Consider the following 24,624-nt stretch of genomic DNA (forward strand, 5'->3'; position numbering starts at 1 on the left):
ACTGTGTCACCCAGGCTGGACTGCAGTGGCACGATCTTGGCTCACAGTAACCTCTGCCTCCCAGGTTCAAGCTATTCTCCTGCCACAGTCTCCCAAGTAGCTGGGATTACAGGGACCTGCCATCATGTCCGGCTAATTTTTTTGTATTTTTAGTAGAGACAGGGTTTCACCATGCTGGCAAGGCTGGTTTCGAACTCCTGACCTCAGGTGATCCGCCCGCCTCGGCCTCCCAAAGTGCTGGGATTACAGCCGTGAGCCACTGTGCCCGGCCCCAACATTCTGTATTAAAGTATATGGCACAGTGCCTTGTCTTTTCCTGTGATCAGCAGGAGCTTCTGGGAGCCCTTCCTCTCCTGCCCTGGAGCCTCCGAGCCCTAACTCTGAGCACCAAGAGTTTCTGTCCAGCTGACCCTGAAGGCTCTGAGGATGCACATTCCGCCAACAGCCAGGAGCTGCAGGGACATTCACACCCTTCATCTAACCAGTGGGTGATACAATCTGTACTGCTGAGTACAAGCTGGGCTCTTAGGAGTCGGACCAGTGGGAATGGTTGGAAAGCAGAACCGGGCTCCTGCCCTGCTGGGCTTTAAGGCCCCAGGAGCCTGTACCAGATTCCTCCTGACTGTGGCCTTGGCATGGTGAGCTGTCACTGCTGCCCCACACTCCCTCCTGCTTGCTTCCCACCAACAGTGAGGCCCACGGCTGGGTCACAGGGTCCCTTTGCATTCTAAGATTTGCTCTTTCAAATTCAGCTGCCCCCACTGACAACCTCTCAAATCTGCCTCAGCCAGAAATAAGAGTTACCCACTGATTCCATTCAAAAGGCCGGATCCTGGTTTGGGCTGTGAATCTCAGAACAATTCCCCAAGTGTCCATCAAAAACTGGGTGAGAAGCTCTAGTTATTTATCATTCAAGTGGCAGGCAGAAGCCACCCAGGATGACAGCTGGACAGCCACTGAGAGGCAGGCCCAACCTCCTTACACACTGCGGGGCTAGGTGCTGAGGCTTGCAGCCAGGGTGGCACCCTGACAGGCGGGGCACTTCCCCAGGGGAAGGTATAGGGTCCACAGGTAAAAGACAGACAATGGCCCTGCAGTGGCAGTGGGTTAGACATGTCCCTGAGGTCACGGGCTGTGCCTGCCTGCTGGCCTTCTCTTTGTGAGGACTCACCCCCGGATCTGACTGTTCCTTCACAAAGCGGTCCCTCCCTCTGCCTTCCTAAAGCCAGCTCTAAAACTGCCTTTTCCCCTGGCTTCACCCTTGCACAAGATCTGTGAAGGAGACAAATGCTATGGCCAAGAGGGTCACAGTATTCAGGACTGGAAGGAAATTCTGAGGTTGTTTAATCTACCTCTTTCCTTTACAAAAGAGAGCGGGTGACGCGTCCCCGCTAACCGTGCATCAGACTTCTGATCGAAGCCTCAGACTTCCGACCAACTCTCTTTCCCTTCCACCAGGGCCACTGCACCTCCCTTCCTTCAGAGGGAGGCAGCAGCGACAGGTGAGGACTCAGTGGAGACACAGGGTGCCCTCAGGGCCCAAACAAGAGCAGAACTCAGGAAGCAGTGTTTCCTGAGCCATGTTTCCTGAGCCCTTACTCTGTGCCAACCCTCAGCTAAGGCCATAGGTTCACTTGCTGATTCCTCCCAGCAAGCACGAGGTAGGCTGCGCTGTCAAGCCTTCTTTCACAGTGGAGGTAACTGAGGCTCACAGAGGCGAGGTGACAAGCCGAAGGGCTCAGAGTGAGTTTAAGCAAAAGAACCAGGGGGTGACTCTCACAATCACTCCCCTGTGCCATCTCTTACCACCGGTTCCTGTGTCCAAACACACTACTGTCCTCCTGAAAGGGGCTGAGGCCTAGCTTGTCCAGGCGGGGCCTGCTAGAGGATCCCAGCCTCTATGGTGCAGGCAAAAATGCTGATGAATAGCAATGGGAGGTGGGGTGGGGGCTTGCAGAAAAGAATCAACAGCATACAGGGCTACAGACGTCTCAAGCTGGAGGGAAAAATACATTGTTGAAAGTCAGCTAAAGTCACCTTGGTAACTGCCACAACACACTCACCCAGAACCAGGACATCAAACCCAACTGCAAACAGCTTTAAAGAAATGGAAAAGAACTTAATCATCTGAAGAATTAATGTGACAAGTGCCCACATTTACACCTCCCACCAACCTTCAATCATTTGAAACCATACTTTAATCTTTTAAGAGAAAAAAAAATTGCAAAATGCTAGATCTGCAGTCCTGGAGCTTGGGTATTTCCAGCATGCTGCTTCGATGGAAACGCGGCTGCTACACGCAACACACACACAGACACACACACACGCGCACGCGCACACACATACACACACACAAGAACTCAGCTTTTTGCTGATTTGTTTCTTCTGGACATTGATGCAGAAGCATGAATTATTTGTGTGGGTTGGGTTAGGTATTAAATCTGCAGCCGACATAGGTTTGCAATGTTTTGCATGGTTGTCAGCTTCATCTTAGTCATAAAAAAATGAGTAGTGTGCTCGGCAGCATGGCCTAGTTTTTCAGCTGGGCTGTTTTCTCCCTGAGTTCCCAGTGGAGGGGAAGGCATGGCTTTGGGGGCTGGAAGGGAGAGGGGCTCACAGGGAGGCACAGCTCATACCCGCTGGCGACTGCCAGGGGCACAGGGCCAAGGCTGTGCTCCAGGAGGCAGAGTGGCTAACAGCTTAAGTTCTGGGTTCCAGTTTTATGTGACATTGGGCTTAACTTCTCTCTGAGCTTTGGTATCCTCTTAACAAGAATAAATAACAACAGGTCATTATGAATAAATGGGATGACTCAGATGAGGCATCTAATAGTGCCTGGGATGTAGTAGGTGCTCATAATACATCTGACAAGTGTATTAATGTGTTGATGTTAGCTGGCTGCCTCCAAAAGTCTATCTGCTCCTCCTGTAAAAATGTCAATGGCTTAACGAAAACTTGTTTGCCTTTATCCTGGGCCCAGAATCCAACTGCCTCTGGCCAGGCCAGTTTCCTGCTAAACAAAGGTTCTTGCCCAGAGCTTGGGAGAGAGTACTTCCAAGATGGGGCTTGAAAGGGCTCCTGACTCCTTGAGTGGACCCTGCAGGCTTTGGTCAACCACTGGTGCTCTGGAAAGGCCCAACTACAGTCCGAAAAACCACTGAGGCCTTTGCTCTACTGAGGGAGGTGATGCCAGGGCTCTCTTCCTTCTACAGAGCACAAACTGCCTTCCTGCAATTCTCAAACCACTGTTCTTCAAGTTACCCAAAGCGAGCTGAATCCATCTTCCCATAACAGGCTTTCCAACCCCTGAGGCTGCTCTCACTTCTCACCAAGTTTCTTTTTCTACTATCTGTGGCCCTAACTTTTAACTAGATTCTTGATAAGATTCTGAAATTCTCCATCCATTCAAGTCACCTCCCCTGGGCTCATTCTAACCTGTCAAAGTTTAAGTGTCCCATCCAGAAGTGAAGTGTCATGTGTGGCAATAAACATAGTATGTGACCTCACCAGTGCAGATCTGCAGATCACAGAGGGACTATGATCTCTCTTGTTTGGGACACTTTATTTCTATTAAAACTGTCATTGAATTATCTATTATTTGTAACCTCCCCATACTACCAACTCACACTGCATTCCTTCTGTCAATGAAATCTTCCTCGGGCTTTCTCCCATGGGCTGCCCTGGGACCCGTTCTCCCCCATCTAGTACGTCCCCCGTCTAGTACGTCCCCCAACTAGTATGTCCGGCTGATTACATGGAGCTAGGCGCAGAAGAACTCTGCACTATCTGGCTAGTGCTCCGGCAGTTCGGGTATTTCTGAAACCTGACTCTGGCATTCTTCATATTGGCATTCCTTCCTGACTTCAGATCACTGACAAAACTGATAAATTCGTCATCGATGTTCTCATCCCAGGCTTTGATTAAAAAGTAAACAGGAAAGGGCTAGGCAGACAGGCTGATGGACTGACATCATTACTCTTTGGGTATGCCCATCCAACCAGTTATAAATCAACCCAACCTTCCCATCACCACAGCCCTCACCCTCCTGGATGTTCTCCGGACATTTCTGTCTTGCCTATAATGCTGTCAGAATGTTCTCAAAACGTCTTGCTAAACCCTACCTATATATGGTCTGCAGCACTTCCTTTGTCTGCTTGGGCAGGCAAGCATTTCTTTTTTCTTTCTTTCTTTTTTTTTTTGAGACAGAGACTCGCTGTGACGCCCAGGCTGGAGTGCAATGGTGCGATCTCGGCTCACTGCAACTTCTGCCTCCCAGGTTCAAGCAATTCTCCTGCCTCAGCCTCCCAAGCAGCTAGGATTACAGGCGCCCACCACCACACCCTGCTAATTTTTGTATTTTTAGTAGAGACAGGGTTTCACCATATTGGCCAGGCTGGTCTCGAACTCCTGACCTCAAGTGATCTGCCCGCCTCGGCCTCCCAAAGTGCTGGGATTACAGGTGTGAGCCACCACACACCCAGCCGGGTAAGCATTTCTTTTTAGGCAATGACAATGTTGAGTCTACTTAGGGGTCTTTGGAAAAAATTAAAAATAAATAAATAAAAAGGCAATGAGGATGGTCTGGCAAGCCTGGCTCCTTCTGACTCTCAGGACTCGCTCTTTCCCTTGGAGTGTTCACAGCCTACTTGCTGAATAATCTAGTTCAGAATTTTCGCTGAGAGTGACACCACGCTCACTAGAGAGTGCAAGATGCTTTTTGCATCTTGCAACTTCTGAGTACTTCCAGTCTGCCAATACCTCTCTCCCATTCCCTCAAAGATTGCTGACACCAGCTTCACGACTCCTGCCTGCCAATTCTCCTGGTGTTCTGGAGGCACAATACATGTGAGCCAGGAGAGCTGAAATAATAGATTCAACTCTCTTGTCAATGCCTGTGGGACCCTTCCTGGTCTGATAACCATTTGTTTCAATATGGAACCATAACAGAACTTGAGTAAATTTTGCTTTCTCTCTGCCACTGATAAACGATACTCTGTCCAAACAATTAGGTCTAGGTTTTCTTCTTCTTACTCCAAAGAGAAGTACAAAAATAAAGTCCTTTTTGCTGCTCATTGCACTTTTTTTGCAAGACTCAGTTCTTGAGTTTCAGCTTTTCTTGACCCTGTTCTTTAAAGTCTATGCTGACATAACATCTCTCTCCTTCCAGCATTTGTTCAAATTCTTCCAAATTGAGTTGTGTGAAGTATTCTCTATAGACCTATGCTGGTCCCTGGAGGTATTGGACCTCTTTTTGGTTTTCAGGGGACTATTCACAATAATAAGAGACATCTTTTATTGAGCACAGACTATGGTGCTGGGTCCCATGCTAAATCCTCTGTATAGTTTGCTTCCTTTCATTTCCATCACAACTCTGTAAAGAGGCATTATTTTCCCCATTTTACAGATAAAGACACTAAAACTCAGAGACTTAAATAACTAGCCCAAGATCAAACAATGAGTAAAGAGCTGAGACAAAACCCCAGTTCTCCTTGATACCAGCAAAAAAGTAATTATAATATTTCTCCTTAAGAAACTCCCATCTCTTTTGAGTGGTCTTTTCTTCCAGGGTTTCAGGACTATGAAGACACATCTATCTTTTCCTTGAATTCTGAAAAGAACTGCCTTCCTGGAAGACAGGGCAGGACTTCCCAAAGGGTATTCGATGGAATTTTAAGAAAAGCCTCTAGAAAAACAGGTATGGCAAAGGGTAGATGGAATATGCCCCATCTCAGATCAGAGATTCACAAAATGTTGGCATTTTGGACTCTGAGGAGGACGATAGAGGGAAAATATACTGGTTTCATTTTGTGTAAACCAGCATTTTCCAACTGTAGCCAGAGAACCCTCTTTTCACTGAACACCCAAGAAAATCCCCTAAAATGTTGCGGGGACCTCCTCTGGGGACTACTGGCCCAGGGTTTTCCCTCCTGAACTCTGCCTGCCCAAGCTGCTTTCTCACAGGGCTCACACTCCCTGCTGGTCAGAATTGGGTCCACAGCCGAGTTCCCCCCCGATTATCTTCTGTGCCCCTGAGACAGACGCTTTCCAGGGGGCTGTCAGATGATTCTCCACGGCTCACCCTCAACTCTCAGCCTGAGGCTAGGGAAGCTGAAGTTCCCCTGGGCTTGCCTTGGCACTAACTGTGTGCTTTTTACCTGGCATACATCATCCTTTCTTTTCACTGGGCAGAGTAAACTATAACAACTCATACAATACCTTTTTCTTTTTTCTTTTTTTTTTTGAGACGGAGTCTCGCTCTATCGCCCAGACTGGAGTGCAATGACCGGATCTCAGCTCACTGCAAGCTCCGCCCCCCAGGTTCACGCCATTCTCCTGCCTCAGCCTTCCGAGTAGCTGGGACTACAGGCGCCCGCCACCTCGCCCGCCCGGCTAGTTTCTTGTATTTTTTAGTAGAGAGGGGGTTTCACCGTGTTAGCCAGGATGGTCTTGATCTCCTGACCTCGTGATCCACCCATCTCGGCCTCCCAAAGTGCTGGGATTACAGGCGGGAGCCACCGCGCCTGGCCTCTTTTTTCTTTTTTAGCGTTTAAAGGGTCAAAGGATTTCATGAGGGTCGTTACAATAGTCACTGTCTTCCTATGCTCCCCTCCTCAGACAACTGTCACCTCTGTAGATGATTCTTTCGTATTTCCTTAATTTTTTTGTTTTTAGACAGAGTCTCGCTCTGTTGCCCAGGCTGGAGTGCAATGGCGCCATCTTGGTTCACTGCAACCTCCACCTCCTGGGTTCAAGCGATTCTCCTGCCTCAGCCTCCCAAATAGCTGGGATTACAGGCACCCACCATTATGACTGGCTAATTTTTTGTATTTTTGTAGAGATGGGGTTTTACCATGTTGGCCAGGCTGGTCTTGAACTCCTGACCTTAGGTGATCCACCCACCTCGGCCTCCCATCCTTGATATTTTAAATATACTTTATTTTTAATTCCTGGTGTTTCCTTTTCTCTTTCTTTTCTTTTTTTTTTTTTGTTTGAGACGGAGTCCTGCTCTGTCGCCCAGGCTGGAGTACAGTGGCGAGATCTTGGCTCATGCAACCTCCACCTCCTGGGTTTAAGCGATTCTCCTGCCTCAGCCTCCTGAGTAGCTGGGATTGCAGGCACGTGACTGTGCCCAGCTAATTTTTGTATTTTAGTAGAGACGGGGTTTCACCATGTTGGCCAGGCTGGTCTCAAACTCCTGACCTCAAGTGATCTGCAAGCCTCGGCCTCTCAAAGTGCTGGGATTACAGGCATGAGTCACTGCACCCGGCCTGGTATTTCCTTTTCAGGCTTTACCTACTGACTCCACACCATGGAAGATGAGCTTTTAGCTCATCTTCCATGCACCTTCCCACTTTTCCAGGGTAACTGCACCGTCAGTTTGTATGGACTGGTATTAAGTGTTTAAATTATTATGACTATGTCAATGCTGTTTACAGCTAAGCCATGTATTATATTAATACACTTTTCCTTTTTGTCATAATTTTCTATTTTCCTTGGATTTAATACCTTTCTTAGTTTTCTACGTGCTTATTACCAATTAAATCAGAATTACTATTACTGGCTGGGTGTGGTGGCTCACGCCCATAATCCTAGCACTTTGGGAGGCTGGGTGGGAAAATCACCTGAGCTCAGGAGTTCAAGGCCAGCCTGGGCAACGCAGTAAAACCCCATCTCTATCAAAAGTACAAAAAATTAACTGGGCATGGTGGTGTGTGCCTGTGGTCCCAGCTACTCAGGAGGCTGAGGAGGGAAGATTGCTTGAACTCAGGAGGCAGAGGTTGAGATCACACTACTGCATGCCAGCCAAGGTGACAGAGTCAGACCCCGTCTCAAAAAAAAAAAAAAAAAAAATTACTCTTACCACAGGTCCACACATCTTTCTCCCAAGCCATTCAAATACACCAAGTATTTATCAATTTTATTTTCTTGGAGACATTTCTCCAGAGGATCCTTCCAACCTGCTCCCACCTGAGTTGGCTGCCTTCCATTCCTGCTATACTGTTGTCATCTGGGATCATTCTCCCTTTCACCCTGGATTCTCCTTGCCTCTTTCTCATGTTGGATCCATTTCCTACCCCCATATGTCTTCCTCATTTATTCGGATGGAGTGTATCCTCTAGCTGATTTCACTTTATTTTTTAGTATGCCTCTCTCAGCTAAATGGTCTCTCCTGAACTGCCACCTTCAGGGGTTTCCAGGCAAACTAAAATACCACCTTTCCTCCGTGCGCTGGCATACAGGTGTCAAAGACCCTGTTTCCAGTTACATTTTCTGGTGAATTGGCATGTATCCCTCCACCTTTATCCTCTTTTACAGGCAATACTCAGTGAAGAGGCTCAGATCTAGAGTTACACCACCCAAGGTTCAAACCCTGGCTGACACTTAATCCCTGCAGTCTGATGCTAGATAAGTTCTATAACCTGGTAAAGTCTCAGCGTTCTAAGTCACAAGACAGGAACAAGGGCATCCCACAACGCAAGGCCTAGCACAAGTTGATGTACAATAAAAACTGCCCACTCAGCCACGAGGACCAGCCCAGGATTCCTTCTATATTGAGAGCACCACACCAAGGGGTGGTTTATGGGATGGTTTAGAGGTGCAGTTGATCTAAATTGACCTATTTCGTCTTTACCACCTGTCTATATAACGCATTCTATATTTGTATTTCTCACTGCATAAGGTGACTTTTTATAGATCCTAATAAACCCTCTCCTTCCAGTGTCAAGGTAAATTCCTGATTTCTAGTACTGTACAGTTGATAGTACATGCCCTGATCACCCTACCTACACATTAACAGACCAACAGAGTGTCAACCATGCTTCCCCTCCACCCTGGTCTCTCTGAATGGAAAAGTCTTAATTTTTCCACATTCGCCTAAAGGGTATTGGTCCCATTCAGTCAGTGGCAGCAGGGGTGGAAAGGAGAGGAGCTGAACTATTGAGACTCCTTTTAGCCACAATCCCAGTCCTGTGAGTCATGACATCTGCAGTGGCCACACGACTTGGAGCCTTCTCCTTGGGGACGCCCAGGAACAGGAACCAGGGCATCAAGCTTGGCAACTATTCACAAGTGAAGTGGATTTGGCCTGCTGAGCCCAGCCCAACCTCTAGCTTTTGCCCCTTGCCTGGGAGATTCTTCCTTTTGCTTTCTGATTGCTGACGAAAGCTCTGAACTTTCCAGAGAAAGAACCACCTGCAGGTCTCCCTTTAAGGCAGGACTGGAAAAGGGTGTGGGTGTGGGATGGAGGGAGAGGGGACCAGCTCACCTCTAAAGTTCTTGTTAAGCACAAGGCTGTATAACCTGGTTATTCTGACAAATTTTCTCATAAGGACAATACAGGAGTAAAAGACCATAAAAGGTGAATAGTAAACACCAATAACCAAATGATAAAATGCAGTATTTTCTTTTTTTGTTTTGAGACAGGGTCTTAGGACGGAGTGCAGTGGTGTGATCATGGTTCACTGCAGCCTCAACCTCCCAGGTCCAGGTGATCCTCCCACCTCAGCCTCCTGAGTAGCTGGGACTACAGGCACGTGCCACCACACCTGGCTAATTTTTTGTATTTTTTGTAGAGATGGGGTTTCGCCATGTTGCCCAGGCTGGTCTCGAACTCCTGGACTCAAGAGGTCTTTCTGCCTTAGCCTCCCAGCACTTTGGGAGGCCGAGGCGGGCGGATCACGAGGTCAGGAGTTCGAGACCAGCATGACCAACATGGTGAAAATCCATATGTACTAAAAATACAAAAATTAGCTGGGCATGGTGGTGTGTGCTTATAATCCCAGCTACTCAGGAGGCTGAGGCAGGAGAATCGCTCAAACACGGAAGGCAGGGGTTGCAGTAAGCTGAGATTGTGCCATTGCACTCCAGTCTAAGCGTCAGAGTGAGATTTTGCCTCGTCTCAAAAAAAAAAAAAAAAAAAAGGGAGGGGGCTGCAATATTTTCATTGGGAATATCCCAAAGGTAAAATCTGATCATGAAATGGTGCAACAGAGTATGGTTAAAGAAGTCAGGGTGAGTAAAATCTGCATCAAGGTTAGGGGATTTCCTAGTCAACTATTAACTCCTCTGGGCATGAGGGGCAGCCATCCCCAGCCCTGCCCTCTGACTTGGGTGGGAGATTAGTACCCTAACTCTCCTGAATGAGCTTGCTTTAGCCAGAACCCCAGCTTTCCTTTTTTCTGAGACACTGAGTCATTTCCTTTCTCTAGCTCTTACCTTTGAGCCTTCCTTTTCCCCTCCCTGGAGAAGTGACTCACTGCTGAAGTGTTGGGTGACACCGAGGATCAAGGATGGGTGATAAAAATACTCCTGATTGTGCAACTCGAGGGAGGGGGATGCAGCGTTTGGACTGAGAATTCAAGCACCAGCGAGGAATTCTGAAGTTGGGGTGTTAACAATGGCCGTGGCTTCATCTCTTTGGGGAAGTGGAGCAAAGAACGGAGTTAAAACAGAAATTTACCCATGCCAGACTTGCTGTGGAGCCCCTTGCTCTGCCCTTTCAAATGTGTATTTCTGAGAAAGTCCAGTAAAGGTACTTGGCATGACAACACGGATTACAGTGAGGGAGGCAAAAAGGAGCCTGCCGTCCAGGAAGCAGGGAGCAGAGAGGCCTAGGCTGTTCCTCTCATCAGCCCTGCAGAGTCTGGCTGGGGCCCTAAGAGAAGGGCTGTTTCTTTCTGGGCTTTCTTTCCAGTGCAAACAACTGTACTTCCCCAGCGTGGGAGTGTGAGGGAAGCCAACGTGACAGAGAGGGCTCCAGGCTGGCCACTGCGCTGACAGGACAGACCCCTTGAAGCAGGGTTACCCAATACTGCCCTTCGTGCGAGCGGCACCAGCCACAGCCCAGCTGTTTCCCCCAGATGGAAACTCACCTTCCTTCACCCCAATTCACTGGTAGGTTGGATGCAAACGAGATATTTTCTTCTTCTAATTAATCTTCACGGACCTCATAGGCTGAGCAAAACAAAACACAATTTTCTCGAAAGGATGACTCCCTGACCAGGTTACAAGGTATTCAAGATGGGAATTAGAGGCAGCAAAGTCACCCCAGTCAAAAGCCAAACAGACAGGTGCAGAGACACTCATAAGAGTAGGGAGAAATCTATGTATATGTGTGTGTGTGTATGTTGGGGAGGTGCTGCAAATGAGAATGTTACAGCAGAGGAATTCGTGGTACAGAATCTTAATTGTCCAGGAAATTAAGGCAAAAAAAATTTTTTTAAAGGTCTTAAAAGTTGCTGGTGTGATTCTAGAAGACTGAGAATCTCAGCAGTGATGGTGAGTTCGCTTTTTAGAGGTGCCTCAACTACAAAGTGCTTCTCCCACAGTCAGGAACTTTCCCCCTCTAACGTAAGTGTGCACACATGCATGGGACCTGTCGTCCTCTGGGAGGGCACAACTCAGAGTGCTCCCTAAGGGTCCCCAGCCTCAGGTGGTAAGTCATTTGCTGAGGGAGGAGGTGGTCCTGGAATACTGACGCAGGTTCCCAGCATCTGAGCAACAGTTTAGAGAAATACAGGCCAGGTATGGTGGCTCATGCCTGTAGTCTCAGCATTTTGGGAGGCCAAGGTGGGAAGAAGATCACTTGAGGCCAGGAGCTCAAGGCTGCAGTGAGCTATGATCTTGCCACCACATTCCAGCCTGTGTGACAGAAGGAGATCCTGTGTCAAAAAAAAAAAAAAAAAGACAGAAAGACAAGAAAACCTCTACACACAATTCACCTGACCGCACTGTGCACTGTAGAGAGACCAGACTCTCTAGTTCACATCTGACCAGGTGACCTCAGATAGAGAGGATGCCCAGGAACTTTTCCCTCCTCAAATCCCTACAGATGTTGGCAGGCACAGTCTTTAAGCCAGGCTGTCCTCATGCGGCACAAAGGAGCTGCTTCCCATCCTTCCCAAACTCACCCGAGCAGGCAGTGGGAAGGGAGGCGCCAGCAAGCTGAAGGAGGCTTTTCTCAACTGATCATCTTGGGAAAAGCCAGATACAAATTTCATGGCTGGAATGCAAGGCTTGTGAAATGCTGAAGAAGCCCTAAAGAGGGCCAAGGACTCTCCTTCTGGGAAGGCAGTGGGAGGAGGGCTGGCAACGAAGAGTAGGAGAGGAGCAGGTTACCCAGGGGGCCTGCCTTTCTGGAAAGGAAGAAATAGACCCTCAAAATGGAAAGAAATCCCCTTGCCCTGAGGTGGTAGAGGGGCCAGAGATAGGGTTGTTTTAGTTTCTGTACATGAAGAAAATAAGGCCTTGTGTCATAAAATAATTTTGGTATAAATGAGCCAATTATGACATAGCTTGTTATTTCTGGGATTTGGAATCACCGAGGCTCATGGCATCTCCTAGGAGTTATTTAACTCCCCTACAGTTTAGTTAAATAAGCCCAGTAGGCTTCTAACATGAGGCTTTGGCTTTGTCCTTGGTGCCATGTGAGAGGTCCCGATTCATGCTGTAACTAGTTAGATGAATTCTACCAGTAAGCGTCATTATTTTCTCGGAAACACAGTCTGATGTGTCCCCCATGGGGTCCCTGAGAATAGGGTAAGGAAGATTACATTCATTTTAATGGCTGATAGATGGCTGTAAGTAAGCTCAACCCCTTTCTAACCTTGGAAAAGATACTTATTAGCCTCTCTGTACCTCATCCATTAAAGGGGGATACGTAAGATTATCGACCACAGGATGGCTATGAGGATGAGATAAATGAATGGCAGCAGATAGTAGCTGGCACATTACCTAGCACAGAATAAGCACTAATAACGTTTTAGCTGCTGCTGAAGTGTGAAAAGAGCAAGTGCTTGATGCCCCCAAGTAGGCCAGCACCCAGCTGCTAATGCCCAGGCTTGATCAGCTGCTCTGAGCTTCTGATCTAGCTCTGTATCTTCCTCAGACCACAGACAAACCCAGGAAGACCCATGCATAAAAGTTTCCTGGCCGAGAAGTCCTGACTAAGGGGAAATCAGACCAGCAGACAAAATATGGCCCACGCTAGCTGCCCCCGCACAGGGAGAGGAGCAAACACTGGTGCCAGCACATTTTGGGTCAGCTTTCTCAGTTGCAATCCATGCGGTGTATCTGAAATGGGGTCAGGTCCCAGAGTGGGCAGCACAGATATTAACATCAAGCTCACTGAACTGAACTGAGTCCATCATCATCGATCCTGAGATAACAGGAAGCTTGAGTCTGACAGGCTTGAGGAGTGTGTTGGAGAATGTTCTTGGCAAAGGAGGAAGAGAAACCATTTCTCAACCAATTGCTAACAAATTGGTAACCAGCACTGACAGCCTCAGAGGAAACATTCTAATTCCCTCAGACTGCAGATCCTGGTGCTTCAGAGACCTGACCGGGCACTAAACCTTCAGGAAGGGGAGACAAACCCGGCACCTCAAATCTATTCCCACCCATCTCTCTGTATCTCAGCCAACTCAAGCCAAAGGGTAGACGCCGCAACCTCTCTGCCTTATGTCTACAGAGAGCCCCTGGACCAGAACCAATACCCTACCGCCCAGTTAGGGTGTGGGCTGAGTCTGGGCTTACGTGTATATCTAGGAGCCCAGAGTCTTGTGCCCCCTTGCAATGTCCAGGGGTGCAGTAACTGGAAGTGCCCCCAAGCCAGAGAGTGAGACCTCAGGCCTGTTCCAGATACACAAGATGGGCAAGAAGGTTGTATCTCTGCAGGAGCTTGTGCCCTTCTGCCTAGAAACCCCAGGCTTCCAGAGGCAGAGAGCCATCTGGACTGAGACTGTCTCCATGTTATAGGCCTTCCAGTACCTCTGGCCTCCCAACAGTGCCAAGGAGGCCCAAAGCGAGAAGCCACGCTCAGGGAATGGGAAGGAGTGTAGACCTGGGACAGGGTCCAGGCTCACAGGTAGAGCGTCCGTATGTCGTATGACCTGCTGTGGCCATCTGCTGCTGCCAGGGGATGATCAGGATGCCTCAAACAAGCTACTTCAGGGCAGCTGGCTGGAGAAACCCACAGGCCGGAGTTAAAAGCTGCTCTGAGATGGCGGTAGAGGCTTTTCCAGGCTTTTGCCAAAGAGCTCAACTCTCAGCACAGCCCTGTTCCCAGAGTAACTCTAGTCCAGTCAGGTCCCAGGAGGCAGCCTGAACTTTAACCAGCCAGGCCTCCCCTGTGCTATATCCTCTTGAGTTCCTTCCCCTGCTTATTAAAATTCTAAGGCACCCTGAAGGTCGATGCCATGTTCTTCCTCCTCCAAGATGCCCTCCCTAACCACCCCAGATCCTGTGGACCTGTCTTTTCTGTAGTGTACTGAAGTGTTACTATTTCTGGGAACCATGATCAGCAACTAGAGCTAGAATCCAGAGAAGCAGCCATTTCCAACAAATCACATCGACAGCCAGACGCACACCATTAAAAGGTAATCGTTTCACTCATGTTCTCCCAAAGGAAGAGCCTGTGCACCCAAGATGGCCCCCTGGGCCCGAGCTTATCAGACAGCAAATGTGTAATAAAGACTTCGTAGAAGAAGGCCAGATCACCCTGGTCTTGCAGGATGACTGACCTCCCTTTCAGCCCAAGGCACAGCAATTTCCTCCCTGGCAGGCAAGGTTCCTGCTTTGGGCTGCCAGCCCCCTAGTATCCCCTGCCAGCAGCTATTCCCTAGAGCTGCCCTGGGACTAAGGGCAGAGGAGGGTGCCCAGTTCCAGCCCTGCCCATCACTCATCCCCTCTATCAGAGGAAGAGAGGTCGGCAGGAAGCGGATCTGACCTCTGGGGTGGCCGCAGTCTCTCCTGAGGGCTACAGGGGCCCCTGGACAGGCAGCAGAGGCCTGCAAAAGACTTCCTTTCCCTTCCCTGGGCCCCAGGGAAGACAGGCAGGAAGAAGGGCCTCAGCCACAGGCATCCAGTATGGGGCTGGCCAGAGAGGGAGGCCCCCAGGGTTGCAGCTATCAGCCGGAGACCAGGCTCCAGGAAGGAAGGAAGGGCAACTCTGGCTGAGACCGAGATAAGGAGGGAACCGTGTTCAGCACAATGGGCTCCCACAAGGCTGGGAGGCCCCAAGTCAGATTTCGCCCCAACCTGGCCTTCTGTCTGTTCACACAGCTCATGTAAATATTTACTGATGTTTATATTCACGGTCTGCTGGGTCCCCTCTGAGGCCCTCTCCTATGACCCACAGATAGATCTGTGTGCCCCAGACCAATGCCTGCCCTTAAGCCTAGAGATCCTGGGCACATCCAGCAAGGGCTATGTGCATTGTTCTCTCTCATGCAATCCACAGGGTCAGGCCCTTCAGGACAAAATCATCCTCTTGTTCCAGTCCATGGACACTGGGGAACTTACGGGGCCCGGTCGTGGGCGAGGCCATTCTGCCGCTGAGGGTTGATTGGTGGAAGGACAGGTTTGCTGTTGATCTCGAGTCCTCTCCTCAAGGTCTCCCGGATCTGCTCTGTGTCTGCAACGACACCACTAAGTTGCCTGGTGGCCCAGTGGGCTCCCAGCAACTCTCACCCTGCTCTTAAAACCTGGCTCAGCAGAGGTGCTAAGAAAAACTACCACACTGGCCAGTCCTGAGCCCACTCTAGGCATCCAGATGTGAGCGCTGAGTGAGTACAGATTGCGAGGGGACAACCGTGCTCTTAAGAAGCTCTAGGTTGGAAGAGTGCCGTTCTTGTAGAAGCCATGGGCAGCCTCTAGAGTTCAGAAGAGCACTCTCCACCATCGTTTTCCTTCCTGTGTCACAGGCCCGAGGCTTACCCTTAACATGGCTCCACACAGTGACTGATTACTGGGGATTCTGCCCACTGAAATGGATGTGAGTGAAGGCTGCAAGTGCCCTGCCATGAATGGGCAGATGCCTCTCACACACCTTTCTGGGTTCTGGGTGATCAACGAGCATCTGGTCTTGCCACCCCTTCCCCTTGCATTCAAGTCAGTGAGACGAGATCATTCCTCCACCTTGGTCTATCCCAGGAAACTCTGCCTCTCCATGGAGAGGCAAGGGCCAGGAAGTGAAAGAGTTCCCTTGGTGGGATTATTTCTTTGTAAGGTGCTTTGCTGGTCTTTGGGATGAAGCTTACTAGTCTGGTCCCCTGTACTGAGATTTGGATCCAAATTTATCTCTGCAAACTGTAAACAGATACAAAAAAGCAAATTAAAGTTAGTTGCTCAAAGAGTGGCCTTAGAGTGGAAAGGAGATGATTACTAACTTTTCTAATGATCTGACTTGTTACAGTAGGATGGATTACTTTTATAATTTTTAAAAATAGCCAACAATGACTGAAATTTTAGACAAGACTATGACTTCCTCCTTAAATCACCTCTTTTGTCAAAAGCAACCAAATGATTCCAATAACTGTATACCCTGTCTTTGAGCCTCCAACAGACTTGGTATGCCATTAGAACAAACAGGAAGGAAAGAAAGGGCTCGGCTGGGTAAGGTGGCTCACATCTGTAATCCCAGCACTTTGGGAGGTTGAGGAGGGTGGATTGTTTTGAGCTCAGGAGTTTAAGACCAGCTTGGGCAACATGGCGAAGCCCTGACTACAAAAAATACAAAAGTTAGCTGGGCATTGGTGGCTCATGCCTGTAGTCCCAGCTACTTGGGATGCTGAGGCTGGAGAATCACTTTAGTCTGGGAAGCAAAGGTTGCAGTGAGCCAAGATCAAGCCACTGTACTCCAGCCTGGGCAACAGAGACCCCTGTTTCAAAGAAAAAAAAAAGGGCTCAAATATTTGCACTAGGGGTTTAAGTTTGTCCTTTACAGAACGAACAAAAACCTTTTATAAGTGTTATCGTATATGTAAGGATTTTATTCAGGGCTGTAGACATCTTATTCTTCAAAAAAAGAAAAGATGGAAGAATGAAGAAAGGAAGTAGACAAAGAAGCTGTCAACACATGTATATGTAAGTGGCTGCTTTTCCTTTGCAGTTAGTTGGGGACGCCCTCTACTAAAAACCACAACTGTTTCTGTAGCCAAGATCAGCATAGGGAGATTCCAACAGGACAGCCACATCCTCCTTCCCAAAGACCCCATCCGGAACGCAGTGGGTCCAGAGGCCCTGCCCACAGCCCTAACCCTGTATCTGTATGACAGGAGGTGGGCAATTTGCAAGCCGGCCTCACATTCAGGGCTCTCTTGTTGAAGGCCTGGGAGGGCCCAAGGCCAGAGTGATCCTTGGATCTGGCACGGCCTTCAGGCCAGACCTGGGCCCTGTGTCAATTCCGTGGGTGGCCGACACTTTTCTCTTGCACTTGGGTGGACTATGGACTTTTCCTGTAACTGTTCTAAGGCTTCCACTCACCTCCATGACCTCAGATTGCAAGGGACAAATCTAAAACACAATGGTGCCTGCTGGTGATGCATTTGAAATACACACAGGAAACACAACTAGAAATGGGCCAATAAAGCTCCCTTAATTCCACCCTGCTGGAAGACTTCACTTGCTGTTTAAATCATGCCAGGAAATAAACTATTGAATGGGTTGTTTTTGTTAGAGACCCATCCTAGAGAGCCTGGAAACCAGGCCCTGGGGAAAAGGAAGGAGGAAGGCTGGGGGAAGGCTGGGTGTTGGCTCCCACCTTTGCCAGAGAGTCGCCGGGGCTGTGTGCCGATGCAGATGCTCCGGCTGTCCTCGTCATCCTCGGGGGGCCGGCTCAGGTCGTCCCAGGCACACTTGGCACTGACACCACTCAGGTTGGAGCCATCTGTCTCGATGCCTTTGTCAACTCTCTCCTGCTTGAAAAGAACCAAAGAGCCAGAGTTCTTTCAGAGAACTGGTGGCCCAAGGTGACCACCCTTCCAGCCACCACTCTTACAGTATTTACTGAGCCCTTGTGGTACTGAGCATGGGACAAATGCTGGAAGAGCAGGATCTCTGACCTTGTTCTGCCCTGGATACCAATGCATGATGGTCTCTGCCAGCTCTTGGACTCCTCCAGGGGAACCAGGGATTAGGGGAAGCCGGGAGGAATGCAGATCCCAAAGGAAGCATCTCTACTACCATCAGCCTTCCAGTACAATGGCCTCTACCTGTGTCAGAGCCCCAAACCTGTCTCTGCCAGGCTGGCTGGTGGACCTGATGTGGCCATGAGAGAGCCTACTTCTCTGAGGAGAGCTGTGAGCCTTCCTCTCCTCCCGATCTTCAGGCAGAACCTCTCAGTGACTGCTATAGAAGACAGGGTGGAAGCCTGCCACAGGCGAAAGGCAGCACCTGCAGTTTCCCCTTCTAACAGCTAGAGGGTGTGGTCACACAGGGAAGAGCCACAGGAGAGAAGAAGGCTGGACTTCCCCTAGATGCATTGGTTCCCTTGTTTGGCAAAGGACTCTGGATGGAGATTCCTTCCCATTTCTTAGACTGAGATTGGGGCGTGGAGTGCAGTGACTATCTGCAGACACCCTTCTCTCCCCATTGAGACCCTGCCTTTCTACAGGCCTTGGTATTGCTGGATCCAAACACTCTCCAAATGGCCTCAAGGAAGAGTTGTACTCAAAACATCCCTGGATTTTCTGGTAAAACACCCTTCACTGATGCTGGACCTTGAACTAAAAGTCATCTATGACCATGTGGGCCAAATCAAGCTTGTGACTGAGCACCTCAACAAGAATCTGTGCTTCCTGGCTCCACGGGTGCCACACTGGCCTGCCGATCAGCCCGGGAGCCCCATCTGGGAGAAGTACAGGTACTGTCCTTATTTCCCGGGACCAGTCAGCAAGTGGCTGTGCCCCAGATGCCTCCTTCTCATCAGTCATCTCCTCCTTTCAAGTACTAATGCTGGCCTGGGCAAAGCTGTGGGTTCCGAGCAGGAAGAAGCTAAGCAGGGAAGCGCTCTGTGTACTCTGGGCGGGGAGTGTGTATACTCTGGTGTGCTCAGGGGATAGTCTGAGCTTTTTCCTCCCCACTGGCTGCCCTGGGGTCCCTCACTTAGTTAAAGAGTTGCAGACAGACAATTCTTGGCTTAACTTGTCTGGGCCATTTACTTTATAAGTAAAAAGAAAACGTTAAGACCCAGAAAGGCGAGTGACTTGTTTGGGCACACAGCTGGTTAGCCTAGAGTTTGGATCACAGGAATATACGCCAGCTCTAAATGGACTGATAGCAAGCAGACTCCTGAAAGGCACAGTGAATACAGAGGAGTTCACAATTGGTACACAGAGCCACCAGGAAGGAAAGCTGTCCTTTCTCCCTGTGGGACGCTGGGTCCTGTGGGCTTCTCTCAGGGGAGCCTGCAGACTAGGAAGGAGAATAGCTCTTGGCATGGAAGGACAGCTGTTTACCGTACTAGTGCAAAGGACCAGGTTCTTTCTTAGTATTTGGCACTTATGACAGGGGCCAAACAATGGCCCACAGTGCCCCATGCTGGATCCCAGTGTGGCTACAGAACAAGGGCTTAGGGAAATATAGCCTTCCTGGTTCCTGGTTCTCACATATGCAGAAGATATAAGGAAACCAAGTTTAAGGTAGAGAGAACAGAGGATCGTGGCAGCAGTTTGAAATGTTCAGTGTTAAAGGCACTAGGAAAACAGAGGAGCATCATCTGTGAATGAATAGGATTTATGCCCAAGACCTCACAAGTCTACAGTGAAGAACTCGGGGATTGCTGGCTACATGTCCAGCTGCTACCTCTCTCTTTCTCTAACACATGGAACTCGCGGCAACTGCCTGTGGCTTACCAGATTTTTTACAGAAGCATGACAGGCTTAGAGATGGCAATGACCTGCATTTGGTCAGGGGAGTAGAAGGAGCCAGACATGTGGCAGGTAACATTATTAGCTGTCTGTGGCTTCTGCTTCAGGAGAAGCCCATAAGAAAGGCAGTTATAGGCCTGGCGTGGTGGCTCACACCTGTAATCCCAGAACTTTGAGAGGCCGAGGCAGGCGGATCATCTGAGGCCAGGAGTTTGAGACCAGCCTGACCAACATGATGAAACCCTGTCTCCATTAAAAATACAAAAATTAGCTGGGCGTGGTGGCAGGCGCCTGTAATCTCAGCTACTCGGGAGGCTGAGGCAGGAGAATTGCTTGAACCCAGGAGGCAGAGGTTGCAGTAAGCCGAGATTGCACCATTGCTCTCCAGGCTGGGGACAAGAGTGAAACTCCACCCCCCCCACACACACACAAAAAAGCAGTTACGTTCTTGTGGCTTTCTAAATTTAGCTGCATGCCAAAGGAATGCTTCTAAAACAGCAAAGATGACACTGAAACACTGTCCAGGTGGGCCACAGGGAGTGGGCAGCTGCCAGCCTGTGTGTCTAAGGTGCCAACCTTTCCAGGCTAGGAGCTCTGCGTCTGACTGTCCAAGATAGAAAATGTGGCGAAAACGGGGATGGGACCATTAGACCAATCAGCACTCACTCCTGAAGCTGGGCCACGGAGTCAGTATCACCTACACCACTGTCTGGTACAGGGCCGTGGCGGCCATGGTGGCTCCCTAAAAGAAAGTCTGGAAGGCAGGAGAATGAATACTGGGCAAACACGCAATATCCACTACACTTATCTTTTATTGCTGGCGATCTAATTTTTTTTTTTTTTTTTTTTTGAGACAGAGTCTCGCTCTCTCGCCCAGGCTGGAGTGCAATGGCCGGATCTCAGCTCACTGCAAGCTCTGCCTCCCGGATTTACGCCATTCTCCTGCCTCAGCCTCCCGAGTAGCTGGGACTACAGGCGCCCGCCACCTCGCCCGGCTAGTTTTTTGTATTTTTTTAGTAGAGACGGGGTTTCACCGTGTTCGCCAGGATGGTCTCGATCTCCTGACCTTGTGATCCGCCCGTCTCGGCCTCCCAAAGTGCTGGGATTACAGGCTTAAGCCACCGCGCCCGGCCAATTTTTAAAACCAATATGTAATTTACATAGAATAAAAATATCCTTTTAAAATGCCAAAACATGTATGTCTGAGGACTAGCTTTCCTGGGCTGAAATCTCTGCTCCCTATGTGCTCTGCAGAATTTAGGGGACAAGTTCCAAATGATGCCAAATTTCTACTCACTCACACATAAAGTTCCTCCATTTTCCCAGGATGAAAGCCAGTGTTATTTGGAAGAGGCCTAGGTACAGGTTACTAGAAAGGTTTTCCTCACTCAAGACATACTTGCAGGTGTGGATCGATCTCAAATATGGTCTCTCCTCTCCGCATGTCAGTTATCAGCCAGGGGCCACCAGCACTGTGGACAAGGAAAGGGGATACGATGGTAACTGAGGATCTGGGGCTGATGGGCTGGGCCTACAGCCTGCCCTGTTTGCTGCCCCAGGCCTAGGACACAGGGGAGTAGTTTGTGGTCAGGGACTGTCAGGGAGTGAGTCGTCAGGAAGCCCTGATGTGAAAAACCAGGGCCTGAAATAACAATGCAAGAGGGAGCCCTACATGGAGGGTGGTGGAGGGACTCCCATCCCCAGGCCCAGGGAGCCAGGCTCCCACCTTGCATGGGTACTCACACAGGTACTGTCCGCAGCAGCTCCAGGATGCCCTGCCCATTCCACTGCTGGGCTGAGTGTAGCTCTTCAGTGCAGACGCCAACGATCTGAGGCCCAGGATAGAAAGCCACTGTGTGTTAATGGCAGCTCCCCACCCCAAGAAGGTCAGCTACTCAGGCTCTCTGAGTCACCTCCAGTTGGGAGACCACAGGCAGGATCTGTGCTTAGGAGCTGGTACAGCCAAGATGGGATGGTTCCCTTAGGAGGGAGTGGCTGCCTGGCTGGTAAATGGCTGGGTCCACTGGTGGGCCCTGAGGCCTGACCCTTGCCCTTGCTGTGTCTGGATGACACCAAGTCTAGCTCTTGGCTGCAAAGGAGAAAACCAAGGCCTGAGCAACTCAAGATGTGTCCTCAGGCCAGGTCTCTGGAAGTTGGGGAGGTTCAGGGAGCCATTCCTACCCAGTCTGGTATCATGGGGGATGTAAACAAGAGACTTTGAGACCTATCAGGCTTGGAACCACCACCAATAGGTCCTAGCAGCTTGCAGAGAAACTCCTTCCTTCCTTATTAGGGGATAGGCCTTTGTGTAAATATCAAAGGAATCAGTGGAACCTTCACATAGACTTCATCGTGACCAAAAACAAACACTAGTCAAAGCTGGGCAGGTTACCACAGCTTCTGGGAAACAGCAAGGATGACCCAGAGCTGGCTTCCTGCTGGAAAGTCCTGTTCCTGAGACTGGGTCTTCACTGTTCACAGAATACCTGCCACCCCTATTACTCCCTCTCAGCTACAGCCATTCTCTCCCACCCAAATGGCCCCTTCCCCTTCCCCCTTCTCCCATCTCAGCAGGTTAAATCAGACCATCTGAATCTACCTGACAAACCATCAGAGGAAACAGAAATCAGGAGGAGGCCAAAGGAAACCTCCCACTCCCTTCACTCCCCTTCCTCAAGCCTCCCTATCCTCCCAGGACTCTTCCTACAGGAAGGCTTGAACCAGCGTTCAACCTGTGCCTCACCTGGAGGAAGGTAACTACCCCAAAGGGTGTCTGCACGGGCTGCATCTGTGCGTCCTCTGTCAGCAGCATGTGCTGAATTCTTGACTCACTGTTATCCAAAGGGCTGTGCCAGGACACATGGTCCCCACTGCAGAAGGTGTTCTCTGTGGGAGAGACACAAGGATCCTCAGTGTTCAAGGCCTCAGATCCAGGCCTGGAATCTGGGCTGGGATCTCACTAGCACAGGCTGGGAGGCTTCCCAGCCTCTTAGGGTAGCCCCTGTGAAGGAAGAGAAGCATTCACTCCGGATGGAAGCAAAGAGTTTGTGGATATTTCCAAAAACCTAAATTGTTCCTGCTTGCCAATTCTGTCAGACTTCAATGGAAAAGGACAGGCTATTAGTGTGAAAGCTCCTTTGGCCTGGGAAACCCGAAAGACTTCTGGCATCTGCTTCATTTCCCCAATATCCCGACTCATAGTGGGAGGCAGGAGCCATGATTGGATCTGCCAAGAAAGAATAAGGTGCTTTTTTGTGGGGCCACCTGGCTAGAAGTCCACAGGGAGGCAACAGGGCAACGAAAGCCCTTCACCTTGGAGAAACAGACCGAGATCTCTGTGTTACTGAAATGGCGCTCAGAAGGAAACATCCAACCTTGGAGGGCCTTTGAGCTCTATCACCAGTTCCCCACAGGTAGATGCAGGAATTCCTGAGGAACACTAGGCTTCAAGTAAATGGAGGTCTAGATAGTGCCTCCCACACCGTGGCGGAGACAACTCATGAGGATCCTCAGACCATGTCTCTGAGATGTTCAGATTCTGCCAAGGGTAGCTGTTGCTGCCAAGGGCACAGCCTCCTCACACACAGGCTCACCACTGCACTTCAAGCAGGCACATTACTTCAGAAAGAGTTTTGTTTAAGGCCACATAACCACAAGGGAAAACAACCCCACAGGGTACTAAGTCTCTCACCAGCTCTGACTCTCATCACGGGTGCCAAGGTGCTGTGTATGACCAGCCTATGCATCCACAGGCTCCTTTGCACGCTTTGTTCTTATACAAATGGAAGCACACTATTCTGCAGATTTCACTTAATTATATATCTTAGAGAGCACTTCTTTTTTTTTTTTAATACGGAACACTTCACAAATTTGCATGTCATCCTTGCGCAGGGGTCATGTTAATCCCCTCTGTATCGTTCCAATTTTAGTATATGTGCTGCTGAAGTGAGCACGAGATCGCTTTTTTTTTTTTTTTTTTTTTGAGACGGTGTCTCCCTCTGTTGCCAGGCTGGAGTACAGTGGCGTGATCTCGGCTCACTGCAACCTCCGCCTCCCGAGTTCAAGCCATTCTCCTGCCTCAGCCTCCCAAGTAGCTGAGACTACAGGCACGCACCACCACGCCAGGCTAATTTTTTTATTTTTAGTAGAGATGGGGTTTCACCGTGTTAGCCAGGACGGTCTCGATCTCCTGACCTCATGATCCGCCCGCCTCGGCCTCCCAAATTGCTGGCATTACAAGCATTAGCCACCACACCCGGCTGAGATCACTTCTTCTCAGCACATGGAGAGTTATCTCATTCTTTAAATGGCTGTTCCAGAGTTCACTGTGGTCTGTCATTCATGATCTGGGAATCTCAACAGTTGAGGTACCTTCCTTCACTTTTTATCAATATTTGAGGTAAGGCAGAACACACACATACACACACACACACACCCCCATCTTTTCCATCCAAGATATGGCTCCAGTTATTGGTCCTAACCTCAGTTGTGTTCACTCAGGCAGGAGAAGGAAGACTGCTTCCTCTGAGATGTAATAATACAGAGGAGAGGAGAAGGCACGGCTCCAGGTAGAGCCAACTAGAAACCCCTAAATTACCAAATTCCTGCTAGGCCCACTCTTCCCAGAATCCCTCTCCTTTTATGTAAGTGTGTTTCTGCAAGCAGCTTTCATGTTCTACAAGTAAGAAACAATGTAGGCTGGGCACGGCGGCTCACACCTGTAATCCCAGCACTTTGGGAGGCCAAGGCAGGAGGATCATGAGGTCAGGAGATCAAGACCATCCTGGCTAATATGGTGAAACCCTGGTCTCTACTAAAAATACAAAAAATTAGCTGGGCGAGGTGGCGGGCGCCTGTAGTCCCAGCTACTCGGGAGGCTGAGACAGGAGAATGGCGTGAACCTGGGAGGCAGAGTTTGCAGTGAGCCGAGATCACGCCACTGGACCCCAGCCTGGGCAACAGAGTGAGACTCTGTCTC

General features: G+C 49.5%; 1 protein-coding gene across 2 annotated transcripts in view; it reads right to left on the bottom strand.

Moving 5' to 3' along the window:
• Positions 1–24,624, bottom strand: part of SUFU (suppressor of fused homolog (Drosophila)) — a 139,192-nt gene that overhangs the window by 22,255 nt on the left and 92,313 nt on the right. For both annotated transcript variants that reach the window (XM_011957379.1, XM_011957380.1), the window contains exons 4-8: positions 22,390–22,532; positions 21,390–21,475; positions 21,046–21,118; positions 17,540–17,693; positions 15,301–15,412 (exon numbers count right to left, since the gene is read on the bottom strand). In XM_011957379.1, the coding sequence (XP_011812769.1) occupies positions 15,301–15,412; positions 17,540–17,693; positions 21,046–21,118; positions 21,390–21,475; positions 22,390–22,532 (568 nt within the window). The remainder of the gene's footprint in view (positions 1–15,300; positions 15,413–17,539; positions 17,694–21,045; positions 21,119–21,389; positions 21,476–22,389; positions 22,533–24,624) is intronic.

This window comes from Colobus angolensis, unplaced genomic scaffold (genome assembly GCF_000951035.1).
Source record: "Colobus angolensis palliatus isolate OR3802 unplaced genomic scaffold, Cang.pa_1.0 Scaffold44, whole genome shotgun sequence".
NCBI classification, from domain to species: Eukaryota; Metazoa; Chordata; class Mammalia; order Primates; family Cercopithecidae; genus Colobus; species Colobus angolensis.